General features: G+C 40.0%; 1 protein-coding gene across 3 annotated transcripts in view; it reads left to right on the forward strand.

Annotated features, from left to right (window-relative positions):
* Positions 1-1,289: 1,289 nt before the first annotated feature.
* MPDZ (multiple PDZ domain crumbs cell polarity complex component) overlaps positions 1,290-15,198 on the forward strand; it is a 94,352-nt gene continuing 80,443 nt past the window's right edge. For 2 of the 3 annotated variants that reach the window (XM_066569847.1, XM_066569848.1), the window contains exons 1-3: positions 1,290-1,338; positions 9,287-9,357; positions 9,815-9,981. In XM_066569847.1, coding sequence (XP_066425944.1) covers positions 9,342-9,357; positions 9,815-9,981 — 183 coding nt within the window. In that variant the 5' untranslated portion in view covers positions 1,290-1,338; positions 9,287-9,341. Of the gene's footprint in view, positions 1,339-9,286; positions 9,358-9,798; positions 9,982-15,198 lie in introns of those variants that run through there. The other variant, XM_066569849.1, reaches the window with a different exon arrangement.

Consider the following 15,198-nt stretch of genomic DNA (forward strand, 5'->3'; position numbering starts at 1 on the left):
AAAAAGTGGAAGAATTATTGTTAAAAATATATATTATATAATACAAATATGTATAATATAAATGTGTATATTTGAATATTCAGCCGAGTGATTCAACCTTTTTTCAGGATTTAGTTTTCCAAATAAAATAATAATTAAAAAAAAAAAAACAACAACAACAAAAAAACAAAAACAAAGCATGCAATGTACAAAGACCTGTGTTTCTTAAAGTTAACATGTAAAGTGGTCTGCTTAAGAAAGTGTTGGTACTGGGATTGCATTTATTGATACTATTGAAAATAGATAGGGCAGTACTCCATTCTAGCTTCATAACATTAGGTTTCTTTAAAATTTTTGTGTGAGCAAAGAAAAAAAACACCAAACCACCAAACACTCAAAGAAGCTCATCAACCAAACAACACCACCACCCCTCAGCCACAACTACCAGAACTTTTGATGACACTTAAGGTTAACCTCTGTTTGGAAAAAGAACCAAGCCATGCCAGAAGGCAAGCAGATAAAAAGCTCATAGAGTCTCTGCAGAGCCAGAGGAGCAGCCAATATGCCTAGTGGAGCAGCCGTGGTCCATCTGCAGGGGCTTTACCTCAGCTGAGCTGCCTGAGAGCACTGACACCAAAAAATTATCTTATGTAAAGGAATAGGGGAAACCATGACCCTGATAATATTAGTAGAAGCAATGTCAACAAATAGCAAAATAACCTTTAGCTGAACTTATGTTTTTGGGTATTTTGTGGTTGCTGCAAACATCTCTGCATTATGTCCTTCAGTCTTAGACATATATCTGTGAAACACACAGCATCTTCCTTACTTCTAGTTAACACAACAACCAGCTGCTGCATTGAGGGAAAAGTCATCCCTTTATAAATTCTAAGACTTTTTAAATCATTTTGTCTAACTTCATGACGTGTTGTTTGGTGAACTTGTTTTGTTTTTGGTTTTTTTTTTTTTTAACATTTCCAAACATTTCCCATTTTCTCCCGTTCCAGGCCAGGCTCATCTTGTTGCACCAGAAGGGGTACGGCGGTGGCTGGGCTGGGCTGGCAGCAAGCGGGGCCAGGCCCGGCCGCAGGCGTCACCGCACCGCTGGAGAGAGGCGGGGGCCAGCCTGCCGCCGCCTTCACTTCGCAGGCGAACCGGAGAGCTAAGCCGGACCAGCCCGGCCCCTCGGTGTCATCCCGGCACGGCGTGTGCTCCGGCAGCCGGGGGGAGACAAACTCGGCGGCAAGGGCCGCGAGGCTACAGGCCAGCAGGGACGGGACCGGGCACTCCGAGCGTACCCCGCTATCCCCCAGATACCCCCGCCCACCGTCGCTGCGGGCGGCCGCCCAGCCCACCCCGGTGAGACCCGCGGGCGGAGGGTGCCGGATTAGGTTTCAGGCCGCCGGGGCGTGCCCGAGCGCGCTGCCCCCGCGGCGAGGCTCGCTCGGCGCCGCTACTCGGGGGCGGGGAGGGCGGAAAGCCGGGCCGGTGGCGGGGCCCGCCGAACCGCTGGGGTAAGCAGGGTGCTGCTGGGCCGGGTGGCGGGGAGCGGGGAGAGCCCTCCCGAGTCGTCCCGCGGGGATGCGGGCCGGGAAGGGCGGGGAGGGTCCGCCGCGTCGCTGGAGTTTGAGTGACCATCTAAAATGCGTTTGCCTCTCGAAGTTTTATTTATTATTGTTCATTTGATCCGAAGGGTTTTGCCGGCGGGGGGGGGGGCTGGAGGAGGAGAGAGGCCGCGGAGCCGCGGGCCGGGGGGATGAGCCTGTTGCTGTGTCCCGGCACATCCCCTCTTCCTCCGCCTCAGCCGACCGCGGGCGGCGGGAGCGGGTGTGGGGGCCGGGCTGGGCCGGGACTCTGGCCTGCGGCGGGCGGGCGGTTCGCGGGCTCGGGCGGCCTGGCGGGGCGTCGTCCTCACGTAAACAAAAGCCAAACCTCCCCTACCATCTGCAGGGAGCCCCGCTGCCCGTTCACGCATTCCTTATATATCTCCCGCGGGCATTTCATGACGGGAGGCGGTCTCCTTCTCTGCCCCCGCTGCCACCGACCTTAATAGCGGCCGCGGCCCGCGGCCGGCGCTTGTGGGCGGCGGCGTTGACTCTCGCTCGGAGCCACAGCCGGACCGGAGGCCCCTGCGACACTGGCCGTGTCCTCGGGCTCCAGGCGGGGCGGTGGCCGCGGTTCTTCGGGACCTGTTGCCGTGCTGGTGTCGGCGCTGCCCGCAGGTCCGACCCCGCCAGCAGCTCCCCGGTAACAGCTTTGGCTGGGTGGAAACGGAGATGTGCTCTTGGATGAGCCTGGGTGCGCTAAGGAAAGGGATGGTTCGTTTCGCGTGTCCCCCCTTGCTGCCAGCACCTCCCTGTGTTACTGGAAAGAGTATTAGGAGGAAGGAAAGAAAAAGAAAAACTCACAAAACCGACCTTTTGAACTCCGGGTACAGCATTTAAGAGGTTTGATTTGCCGTTTGGCTGAAAAACGTTGGTTATAATTTTTTTCCTTTTCCTTGCCTTTTGCTTTTATAAACACTGTATCGTCCAGCTATATTTTTCTGTCCTAATACGTGTAGAAGATTTTTTTTTTTTAATTACCAACTGTTGGATAGGAAAGGTCCTTACTGGCTTTGGTCCCTGAAAGGGTGTTAGGAGTCTGTCGCAGTAGGAGAGCAGAGATTTACTGAGATAAAGAGGAAGGGTCTGAATTCTGCAGTTGCGGAAGTTCTATTGTGTGATGCCCTGTGGTTTTCGTATCACTTGTGCGTTTCCTTAGGAAACAGCAACTCCTTGGTAGGGAGGAATCTAAACTGGAAAAGGGGAAAGTGGTAAAATGCTTTTTGGGAGTGTCACTTGATGCTTCTGTGGAAATTGAAAGTAATTGTCGCACTAAAAGAGAAGAATGCAAGTGGAAAAAAACTAAGGACATACCCACCTTAACAAGCAGCATTATTAGACAGAGAACATAATTAAAAACAATATCAATTTTTAGTTGCATATTTTTATGTGTCGTATCTTGTTAACAGTAACATGCATGTAACATTTACTGATTAGCTGTGGTGTTTCTAATGGTTTCCTTAGTGCTTTGAAGAGGCTTTTCACTAGGAAATGGGTACATTCTCCCCCCTTCGTGCGGGAAGTGCACTACGGAAGTTAGATAGCTGTCAGCACTAGGGAAAGAGAGCTGCACTACGTAGATACTAATGGATCTTTTTATTCCACCTGGCCCTGATGGGGCCCTGGTCTGTGAATTCTTCAGGCAAGAATGCCTTACATCTTCTCAGTCATGCAGATAGCTGTAGATGGTTTTGTTTTAACAAGTAGCACTTAATTCAGCATATTGAGAACTATTGTAAAGACCTTTTTAATCTCTGCTCCATGTTTCAAACACAAAAAAAAAATTAAAATTTTGTGAAGTGCATCCAGTACATTTTCTAATTGGCTTTATATTTGAGCATCCTGGTGAAGCAGTTTTGGCTAATATAATGCCATGCTGGCAGGATACTATATTATCATTGATAAGGACAGTCTTGTTTCACTGCTGGTGTTCCTGACAAGTTGATAGGAAAATGCGCTATTTTTGCCTTGGCAATAATAACATATTTCTTTTGTAGGCTTTTCAGACCCTGTCCTTATATCTGAAATCCCTTGCCCAGTGGTCTTGTTAAACAGTGTTATGATTTTCTGTATAAGTCACTTGTTATTGTCACAATACACAAAGAGAAAGTTCTGTTTTCAGTTTGTAGGGAAAATGATGACTCTTTGTTGATGCTTACTAGCAGCTGTTTGGAGAGGCTTTGCATTTATTCATTTATGTATGCAGTTGTCACCTCTGTGAAGAATCCAATACACATTGAGGTGCAACTGCTGTAAAATCTGTGCTTCATCAGGTTTAATTGAATTTAATGAATATGGTTATCATTTGCCTATGCTTGAAAACATAAAGAGCCAATATTAACCATGCCTGTATTTCATCAATTCAGTATATTCAGTAGCATCCCCTATATTCTGTATATGCTAAAAGTTGCTTTTCAGTTCCTGAAGCTAATGTGAAAGGATGCCAATTGATCTTAATTTAAGATATTTACTGAAAAAAAAAATTTTTAAAGATGATCCGTTTGTTTCATTAACAAAAAAAAACCCAACAAACCCCACCAGAAACACCCTACCTTCTATGCTGTTGTTTTTGAAATGGTCTTTGCAAATCAATTTCAAATACACTATATCACACACATTTGTCAGTAGGTGCAATCATTATGGATAGTTTAGTCCCATTTCCCAGTTGCAATTATTAGCATGTCAGTTACCATGGATATTATATCTTATGCTGATGTACGGCTTCTTACATGTTACAGAAAATTATTAATTATACACAAGGAACAGATTGCCAGTTCATGGAGAAGGATTTTAAGTTTCTTTAATACATTAGAGTGATGCATACAGAAGGTTAAAAGTAGTTGAATGTTCAAAATTCTGTTTTCGTAATTGATTCAAAGCACATGGTGCTGTTCATCAGCTCTATCGCAGAACTTTCCTTCAACATATGCACCACTACCTCTATATGTATTTTTGATGCATTCAGCATTTTGCTAAATTCAAAGAGGCAAGTAATGTTTTTTCAAAGTACTTAGAGTCTTAATATAGGCTGTGCGATACTGCCTTTTTATTTCTGCTTTGAATGTTTCAGAGCAATTTTCATTAGCATTCTTATCAAATGTAGATGTCAGGCATCTCTTGTTTGCTTGTTACATTCCAGGTAGTTGATGGAAATCTGCTTTGTTCCTTGTGGAACAGTGCACATTAATTTTGCTTTTTCTTTTTGTTCTCTTTTTCCCTGTTGGTCATTGCTGTCTTGCATTTATTTTCACACCCTTTGTGTGCTTAAAAAGTACTGTATGCAACAGCAAAATTGCATTTGTAGAAAAGTAGCTAGGGAAAAAAACATAGAAAAGCATGAGATCTTTGAATTTACTGTGAATAGTTTTCACTGCCTGAATTTTCACAAGACTGCTCAGTGTCTGGGGATCCACCTTAGTTTTCCTCCTGGGGTTAGTAGACATCTTTAAGGAAGTAAGTGGGAAAAATGGAAGAGCTCTTAGAATCTGCAGGGAAGGCAGAAAGTTAAGCAGTAATGAGCATCTTTCACTTCCTGTGTGGTTTGGTTTCTGTTCCTGCACCGCATGGGTGCTAACATGATATGCCTATTTGAGTGATAGCCAGAAAACTGGGGAGGAAGATGACATGGGATAAAAATCATGTACTAAAGGATATCTTCAGCCCAGACAAACACAGGCCAAAGTGTTGGATTAGAAGTTCCAAAATACTCTCTTTAGCAGTTGTAAAATGCATGTTGTAGTTACTTTGCTGCTTAATTGAAATAGATTTAATTTTAATCTCATGCAACTCCAAGCCAGAGTTTGGGCCTAGAGATCACTCTTAAGATAGGCATTTCTTCTGTATACTCAGAGTATTTCAAGTAATGCAGGAGCTATGGGGCAAAGCCTATTACTATGTTTTCTATCTTTGGCATTGCATGTTTCCTAATCCATGCTATGAGCATTAGTTTCCAAGGTATTACCTAAAATGGCTTTGTGAAACAGTAGATGGAGTATCTGTCAATGAAACAGAGTAGGTTTCCTTGTAGAAACTAAGCGATAGATGTGAAAGAATGATCAATGGAAATGGGTTGCCTTACCATTTTCACAGATCTTTTGTCTGTTTAGCTAAATACGTTCTGCAATTGTAGTGGAAAGGAGGTGATCAAATAAATTTCAGAAGTTAAAAAAAAATCTGCCACCTGTGCATTTTAGTGTTTCAGAAGTGGACAGATAGAAACCAGAGTTGCAACATGCCACCTGTTTTTTGGCAACCAGTGTTATCAAAGAAGGGTAGCATGGAGAGTGGTAAAAAACCCCATTTTTGTTCATTAGCATTGGAAGAATCAAATTTTGAAAGTGCAAGCTTGAAAAGGATCATCTTTAACTTTGGTTTGTTCTTAGAGTGAATATGGTGTGTTTGTCACCTTATACCTTATTCCTTGTGTTTTCTATTCTAATGTTCTAAAACAGCAGAAAAGCAAGAGATCATGAGGTTTCATTTTTTTCCTTTTTTTTTCTTTTTTGGTTTGTTTGGCTGTTTGTTTTTTGTTTACATCACAGCTTTTACCTGTGTGTTTAGAACTTGAACATAGATTTAACTTGCTGTTTGCTTAACTGTCTTTCTTCGATTTGCTTATAAAGTCTTGACTCAGACAGCCGGTGTTCTTATTACTGTGAAGAGATTAATGAACTTAGCACTGAAATACAAAAATAGTTAAATCTACTTTGAGCTAAGCTCCTAAGCTCTTTGAGGTGTGAAGATTGTTGTATCCTGTATAGAAGGGGTGGTTTTGGCTTCAGGTTCCTGTGATACAGGAACCTGTATCCTCCTGCCAGGAGATTGCAAAATGCGGAAATCAGAACTAAACTCCCCACTCTGCATCTAGAAATGCCATTATAAAAATATCCAGTATAACAGAATTAGGCCATTCAACAAGTGATCATGCATTCCATTCTACTTCTCACTAGCATGTTGTTGCTAAAATACTTAGAAGCAAGCTGGTTTAAAGGCCAGTGTGTCCTGTAGTGGGTGGGGGTGTTTCTGGATACGTCTCTGCAGTGTATTTTGGAGAGATATGTGGTTGCTTCTCCAAGTACTTCACTATGTTAATGTGCCACTAAGCTGGTGCTGGCAGATCCCACTTGTTAGCATGGATGCGGCACAGCAGGAGCAGTCGTGTGTCTATATGTCCGTTCAGAGTGCAGGGAGAGCGAATAGGGGTCATCTTGGCCTCCAGCACTGTAGAGGCAAACATGGGTGTCCCTCAGTGCATTGCATCTGCCTCAGAGGAGGTGTCTGAGGGAAAACATTCTGATGACAGTTTTGGTCTTTCTCATGCTTATTGGTGATGTCGACAAAAGCATTAAGCTGACCAGCTGGGAAGGGATTCCCTACTAATATAAACCCAAATAAAGCGAATAAATGGAGAGTTCAAAATGGATTTGCTGATACTAGCATGGTGCTAGAGCAGTATTCACTCCTCTCTAAAGCATGAGATGAATAGAAAGTAAGTAATGAGTGTCTTAGCAGAGCTAAGGACTTCTTTTCATTGCAAATTACATGGCATAATCTCAGCCTATAGATAAGTTTAGGACTTGTGTCTGCTTGTAGAATTCTCTGCTGTAAGTTGTTAGTGTTCATATCTTCAGAATTACATGAACACAAAGATGATTGTGGGTACTGTCACTTGTAAAATTTACATTTCTCGGCACAAGAAGAATGAAATTTTAGTCAAATTGAGTCATAAAATAAAACAATATCCAGCTACCCCAAAAGGTAGAGACATTTTAGAGCTGCATCTCTTCTCGAGGTTCTTGCAGAGCTAAAGCAGAACAGTGACCCTCTATTTTTTCCTGAGTAGTTTCATCTGTGGAACGTAAGATGTTATGTGCTTATGCATATAGTGCTGTAATAAATGAAATAACTGAAAAAATACTCAATTTCTTATTTTTTGCACAGCTCTCTGGTTCCATCCACTACACAGCCCCAAGGGTAGGTATTGAGAAAGAACTGGAACAGTAACACAGGAAAGAACTGCTTTGATTTGAATTGGTACTGAGGAAAACATCTACAAGCATGGCATAAATACCTCTGATTTTAAATAGTGGCTCTGAATAGAAGTGATAGTAGTTTTTAATCTAGAAAGAAAAGCTATGGTTGATAAAGATTTGGGGAAGTCAGCTTCTTTCATAACATTTAAATAATCTCATCCAGCCCTTCCCATGTAAAATAGACTGTTTTGTCCTGTTTTATAGAGTGACAAGGTGAAAAAAACAAGATATATTTGAGTAGTTTTTCAGATCTGGTAATCACATGTTGGGATTTTCCTTGCCAAATAAGAAAAAAAAAAATTATAAAGGCTTATTTTTATTTAAAAGCATAATTTGGACCATGGAGTAACATTACTTTGACAAAGTCAGGTTTAAGGGGTTTAATAATAATCCTAAAAAGGATGATCAGTGATTCTGTATCAATGTATTGTCAAATTCAAATGTAGTCTTCAGAGAGGTTATGTACTCCCCATTCTTTTACTGGGCTGGACTGGGCTCTTGAGTAACCAGATCTAGTGGAAAGTTCTCTGCCCACGGCAAGTTTGGAACTAGGAAGCTTCAGGCATATTGAAACTAGGGAAGTCATATTGCTGGAACTTGAAACCATTTTAAATCCATTTGGTTTGCTTTTTCTGCACAAACTGCAAACAGTATAGGCTTTACAAAATGATCAGATTCTATAACTAATGATCCTGTTAGGCTGTCTTATCTAGTGATCTCTCAACATCATTCCTTTTCCTCTTTTTATCCAATGTCTCAAGAAAGAATTACTTTTCTTGAGTGCTTTGAGGTCACAGTTCTGCATGTTTTTAGGTTCTCCAGATTCAAGAGGGAATGCTGTACTGGTTTTTTCCTACTATAAAGAAAACAAACTATGAAAGATAAGATCAACAGTTCATACACCTGCAATGATATTTGAACACCTCACTTCTCATCTATCCATCTCCATCAAACGTGTTCTGTCACTGCAAATTTCTGAGCAATTGCAGATGTACATTTTTAAAAAGCCCCAAACAACCATTAAGAGCAGCAAAAAAGGATAAGCAAAGCAATTTCAGAATTTCTTCCTCCCAATGTGGAATTTCCTTCCTGGAAACCCACACTGATAAAAACTCAGCTATCTGAGTGTCAATTCCATTAGATGTTAATAGTAGAGGCTCTAGTGTGAGAATCCTACAAGCTTGTAGCCTTGTGGTTTATATGACCTCTCTTTCAAAGGTGACTGTAAAAAGTGTGCTGTGGCTCATGCGCCTGAAATTGTCAACACAATTGACAATTGAGCTTGAAAACTGATCCCGCAGGGAATGTCTTTTTGTGAATCACTGAAAAGGAAAGCAATGAAACTGTAAAATTTCAGTGGCAGCTATGATTCATAGTGTCTGATTAAAGCAGTGCAGGACATGTTGTGCAACAGTATGCAGACAGCTACTTTGATATGGAAATGCAAATAAATTACAAAGTATATTCCTAAAGCAATTTTCAGGAAGATTTTGAACACCAAAGTGAGTCAGACTTTGACTTTGAGGTTATTTTAATTATCTGTGAAGATGGGTTTTTTTCGTGGATCATTATTTTGCAGTTTATTGCTTTCAAAAGTCAACCTCTTTTCTTTCCCTTCAGAGCTTAGTACTTCTATAAATGTGACCTTTTTTTCTTTCTGTTACTTTTCAGGGAAATATTTACAGTCTCTTTCCAGTGTTGAAATTGAAGCTGAGAAACAGAAAACATGTTGGAAACAATTGGTAATTTTTTTTCATTTGTATTACAATATTTTTGTGGCCACATTGAGTGGGTGTGATAGATTTGGGATAAGGGTGTATACTGCTGAAAGAGGTTTTGAAAAAAAAATTATATACTGTGCTTAGAAGTGCTGTTGTGTTTGGGTTTTTGTATTTGAAAACAAAATTTGTACAACCATATGTTTAGTGTATTTGAATTTGAGCCTGTTGTCTTGATTTCATTGTTTTATTCTTTTCTTGAATTAAAAATTTGCATAGAAAATAAAGATGTTTTCTATTATGACTATCTATGCCCCTATTTATTTGCAGTGGACTGTAGCCACAGTTCCTGTAACTGAATTTCAATTAAGGCTCTTTCATTTTGTAACCCACTTCTTGATGGACAAAAATACAATTTTCATTGGCTTCTGATTTATGCAGTCTAGAAACTGCTGCTGACTAGGAATGATTATTGCTACAGATACTCATCGGGCCCTCCAGGCCATGGACCGCTTACAGACAAAACTTCGGGATCGAGGTGACATTGCAAATGAGGAGAAACTGAGCCTATTAAAATCAGTGCTGCAGAGTCCCCTTTTTAATCAAATTTTGAGCCTTCAGACTTCTGTTCAACAACTGAGAGATCAGGTAGGAAAAGTAGTCTTGCAAGTGCAAGGGGAAACTTGCTAAGGTAATGCAAATATGTTTGTGTTTCTGCTTTTTGAACAGTGAAATAGCTTAAACTAAACATCTGATCCAAAGGTCTGGGGACATACCACATGGACTTTTTGGGGCTTTGTTGAAGCTATATTTTGTGTATGTGATTTTTATGTGTATGTGATTTTTATGTGTATGCTCATTACTTAAAATGTGCAGTGTAGGGAAATGGTGATATGGGTGGGGGGGTAACATAAAGCTTTTTTTCTCTGACCTTCAAAAGGAGCATGCTTTCTATGAGGTCTAGAACTTGTTTCCTAGGAGCCTTTTATTGCTCCTTTGTGTCTTACCCTGCTAAAATAAGGATGTAGAGGGAAGCTGTAGGATGGTTGACTTCAGAAGGAAACGAAGATCTATTTTGTACTTTGTATAGGAATAAAAGATCAAAGAGAAGCCAGAGCTCTTGCCTCCTTTTTGCTTGCTCAGGGTATTAAGTATTAATTTTCTACAAGTTTTCAATGAGCTTGAGAAAAGGGTCAGCAACTTGGCTAGATTGACTTTATTTGTGGCTATAATTTTCTTGTCAGCAGAATAAGAATTTGAATAATATAGAAAGTAGTTCAGTAACTGAATTAGGACTAAACTATGTATCTGGCTTTGCAAATTGTCATTCCTGTTGACTCCTCCAAGATGGCCAGCTCTGTCTGGTATGCAGAATTGCTGGTGGGAGGGAGCAGACTCTGCACATGGACCTTATCATCAGTGTGGAGCCTCATCTGGTCTCTGACCAGACTATGATGAGACGGATTCCTCACAATACTCACAGTACTTCAGCTGTGCGGCAGAAGAATGTACTGTAGCCCTTTATTGCTTCTTGTGGAACATCTTGATGCTATTTTGCAAGACAAGAAATAAATTAGAATGGTGTCTATGTTGTATTCATCACAATGGTTTTCAAATTTTGTCTGTTTAGTATTTAGAGACTTAATGACATTGGAGTAATTTAAAAAATCTCAGGAAAAAAAAACTGTCCTGAGGGTTTGCTTGCACTGCCATTTGGAAATGAGAATTTAACAGTGACATCCAGAAATTGTGTGAGTTACATGAAGAAGACCCTAGGAACATGTAGTGAGAAGTAAAAGTATGCCTGAAACATTAATAAATATTTTTTAAATGGCAAATTAAATTTTCACTTTTGGACATTAGCTGTGAAGTTAAAGGATGGCTATCTTTTTAAGTACACTTTCCTAAATTAGAAAATGAAGCAGAAGATGCTAGGATACGTAATTTAAGTCATGTATTTTTTAAAAAGCAAAGAATAACTTCACTTTCTGTCCTGACTCTGCAGGTTTGTCTGTGAAGTAACTTTAGTGATCTGTGCATGTTGCATGGTATGTACCCAGGTCTATTTGACAGGGGAGCTATTTGGATGTGAATTCCTTTCTTTTTTATGTGTGCTTATATGAACACTTACACGTGTAAATATGTGTTTCCAGCATTCTTAGATTTGTGTCAGTTCTTTATCTTATATTTTTTCTGTAGAATTTCTTCCCTACAATATGACATGAGATTATTTGTTTTTATTTTGTGGTAAATATTTACAAGGCATACTGAAACAGGACAAAGAATAAAAGCATAAAATAGGTAGTTATGTTAAGAAAACCTGTGTTTTCATAGATGCACTTTTGAGGACACCATTCAAGGACACCCTTTTTACAACTGTCAGGGTACTGTGCTCTTGAAGCTCTTAAGCAACAGGTTGATGAAAGCTGCAAGGCATGTGAGTAGTGACCAGTTTTTTTTGGCCAAGCTGTGTCAGACTAAGGAGAGAAGTTGTATCCCTACAGTTGCAGTCAGAGCCACGTTCGAGACAGGATGACAAATGGTGCTGACTTGTGCAATGACAAGATGTTGCAGCTTCTACCCACTGGAGATAAGGATGGCTAATTTTTTTTATGTATAATGATGAGCTGCAGTGACAGTTTAATGGCCATTTGATTCTTTTCGAGGTGAAGTGTGACAGTCTGTTTAACTGCCCCTCTCTTTTCAATGAGTTTTTAAAGAGCTACAAGACTACTGCAAAATTCTTGAGGAGGTCATCTTTTAGGACAGTGTAGTTTAAAAGAGGGGATGGGAGCAGGGAAGACAGAATGGCAGTTTACTTTACAAGTCAAACAGATTCTTTGCAAGTATCCCAGCAGAAGTAGGTCAACCAGTGAGACTTCATTGTGGACCTCTAGGGTCATCAATAAATTTCAAGGTAAAAATGTATTCCTGGCTTGAGGCATTGTGTCTTGAAAGCACAGAGATGACAGTGGAAGTCCTGCCCTCTTTTTGGGCAGTGTGTGGACTGGGTGGTATGTTGCTTTACCTTGAGGCATGGTCTAAAGTCAGCAAATCTGATGCCTTGATTCTTATTAGTCGGCTTTAATGTTGAGGAGCATTTTTTTTCCCTAAATGAGCAAGCAGGATTTGTTTGTACTGCTAAACTGTCATTGTGAAGTTAACTGAAGTGAAAAAGTCTAAGCACAACAAAGGGATTTTTTTTGTGAATTACTGTTTTGACTTCAGAAGTCTCTTGAACTGGGGAGCACTGAAGGAAAAAAACATTTTTTTCTTGTCTCTTTCTGTCCTTGTTCTTCAGTTAATGCTTGTTTTCTGATGTTGAAGAGCAGTCTTGTTGTTTGAAGATAAGACAGAGACAGAGAAGAAAAATAGAGATTGTGGTGTTTAAAATATTTTAATAATATTTTATTTTCTTTATGAAATATTTTAAAGAAAATGGTTGGACTATGTTAGCATCCCTGTCCCCCTTCTTTTCTATTCCTTTTTGTCTCTCAGTTGTTCACCTCCTCCTCCACACCTTCTCCTATCTCTTTTCCACTCCACAGCCACATAGCTGTTCCTGAACAAAATATCTAGTGGTTGGCTCAGATGGCAGGGCTGCATTTCTCAGTTTTGGGGTTGTTTTTGTTTGATAGTTTGTTTTGTTTGGTTGGTTTTTTGTTTGTTTTGGGTTTTGTTTTTGTTTGTTTGTTTTTCTGTTGTGTTTTTTGGTTTCGTTTTTTTGGTTTTACTTGTGAGTTTGACCATAGTTTTTTCTTCACAATGTAGTGAGGAAAAAGGTAGTGGGTTGCAGCTGGGTGTCTGTACAAGAGAGGATTTAGGGAAGAAGTGGGAAACTGTCTTTTCCTATTGCTGGTGAACACTTAACATTGTTAACTCAACTCTGTATTTTGGACAACTAGAGATTTTTAGTTCATGTTTTGAGCCCCTCTTGGCAACAATACTGTTTGTGCTTTTAAATGAAGTGATAACAAGAAATGCTAATTTGGGATCTACTTCATCTACTCTGCGGATGGAGCCATAAAGGTGCAGCCAGCAGAGTGGTGCTGGTGCCAATTCCTGTTCCTGGCAGCTCAGGGCCCTTTCCTGCTGTTGTGCATGTTCTCTGGCTTGTGCTTCCTCCCTTCCAGTGTGATTGCAGTTGCAGCTGGCCTTCTTGCTACTCAGGAATCTTGAAATCAGTCTCGTGCTTCTTGGGGTGTCCAGGGTTGCTGCTCAGTGGCTGCAGTGCAGAAATACTGAAAATTTCTTTTTGTTGAATAAGTTGAGACCTAGAGATGTTGAGGACACTGCTTTAAGTTTTGATACAGTACAGACATGGCTTGTGTTGCTTTTTTGTTAAAGTATTTTGAGCTACTGCCTGTAAGCACTACTTGTTTGTATTCTCTGTCTGTGTGACTAAAACATATATTTTGTCATAATAAGTGGTATTTATGATTTTTTCTTTTTATCTTATGCAATTTTTGTCCGTGATGGAAATGTTTATACCAGCAGAGAAAGCCAATCAAGGAAAAACAGCATAAGCAAGCTTATAAAAAAAGGAGTAATGTCTCATTCCGTAATTATACAATCAAGGGGCTATAAAGCTACTTTTTAATGGAATTATGGTAGTTTGCAAAAGTAGTGCAATTTGTAAGTTAAGAAAAATATTTCATTTTAAGATTTGCGCTTGAGGTTTATTGCTCCCCCTGGAATGACCTATACTGCTGTGGTTAGCAAGAATACATAGCAGTTGCTCTCTAGTTTTTTGTGCTATAAGCCTGGATTTCGTGAGGCATGTGGAAGAGAGTGGTCATCACATTTCTGCTTATAAATATGTCTTGGAATTCTGAACTTCTACATTAAGAACTACCGTAAATATCACTATAAATGTTTTTATAGTTTTTAAGGTGTAACCATGTCTGTTTCAGAAGAGGAGATGTGAAATGTGAGGTTTTTGCACAGACATACAGAAAACTTTATTCTGTTAACAGTTTAACTTTTTTTTAGTTTAATTGTTTCTTGGAGTTTTTGAGGTCAGATGAAATTTTATGTGAGGTTGGCTTCATGCACTAAGCACATTCTCCATTAAATATGAGCTGTGTTTGTTTAAAAAGGGTGTAATGAAAATGAGATGTTGCTGTCAGTTGCTGTTGATGTGACTGTCTTCAATACTGTGTTGTAACTGTGCGGTTGTACTGAAATTTTGAGGAGAAGGTTTTAAAGTTCTAGTTAACCTAGTCTGAACTGGAAGGTTATTTTTTCCTTTTCCTGCAATATATATAGTATGCAAGACTTCCTTTCAGTGGTATTTTAACCATTGTGCAAATAAATATAATCCAGTTTTTTTCAGAATAGTGCAGTTGTTACTTCATTATGTGTATTAGAAAAACAAGAACAGCTTCCATCTTTTGCTTTGAAAAACAATGGGAAAAGTCAGTCTATTCCTGTATGTCTATATACTCAGAAAAGTATGGAGAAAGGATGAACTTTCAAATGGAGGAAATAACCACTGTATTTGCCAGTTTGAACAGGACTTGGTCAGTGAAAACATACAATGTAGAAACTAAAAAAATTAATTGGCCTGTAGCTACTTCTGTTTCAGCATGAGAATGTGCAAATTCTCTACCAGGGGGAAATCCAGAATTCCCTAAGGACATTGCCTTACCTTTTTTGAAAAAGTCCTTCAAACTTGAATAGAGAAAAGCACGGTGATACTGGACAGATGTTCAGGTGGAAGTTGAAGTGCCCATCATGACTACTCTGCTCTTAGAACACTGCAAACAGTGCAATGAGCTGCCTAAAGCAATCAATCCACTGTTCAGTAGTACTAGGAGAACATACTTAAATCATAGTACAAGTTTGAGTGGTACAAGTAGTATT

Source organism: Molothrus aeneus, chromosome Z, assembly GCF_037042795.1.
Source record: "Molothrus aeneus isolate 106 chromosome Z, BPBGC_Maene_1.0, whole genome shotgun sequence".
In the NCBI taxonomy this organism is placed as follows: Eukaryota; Metazoa; Chordata; class Aves; order Passeriformes; family Icteridae; genus Molothrus; species Molothrus aeneus.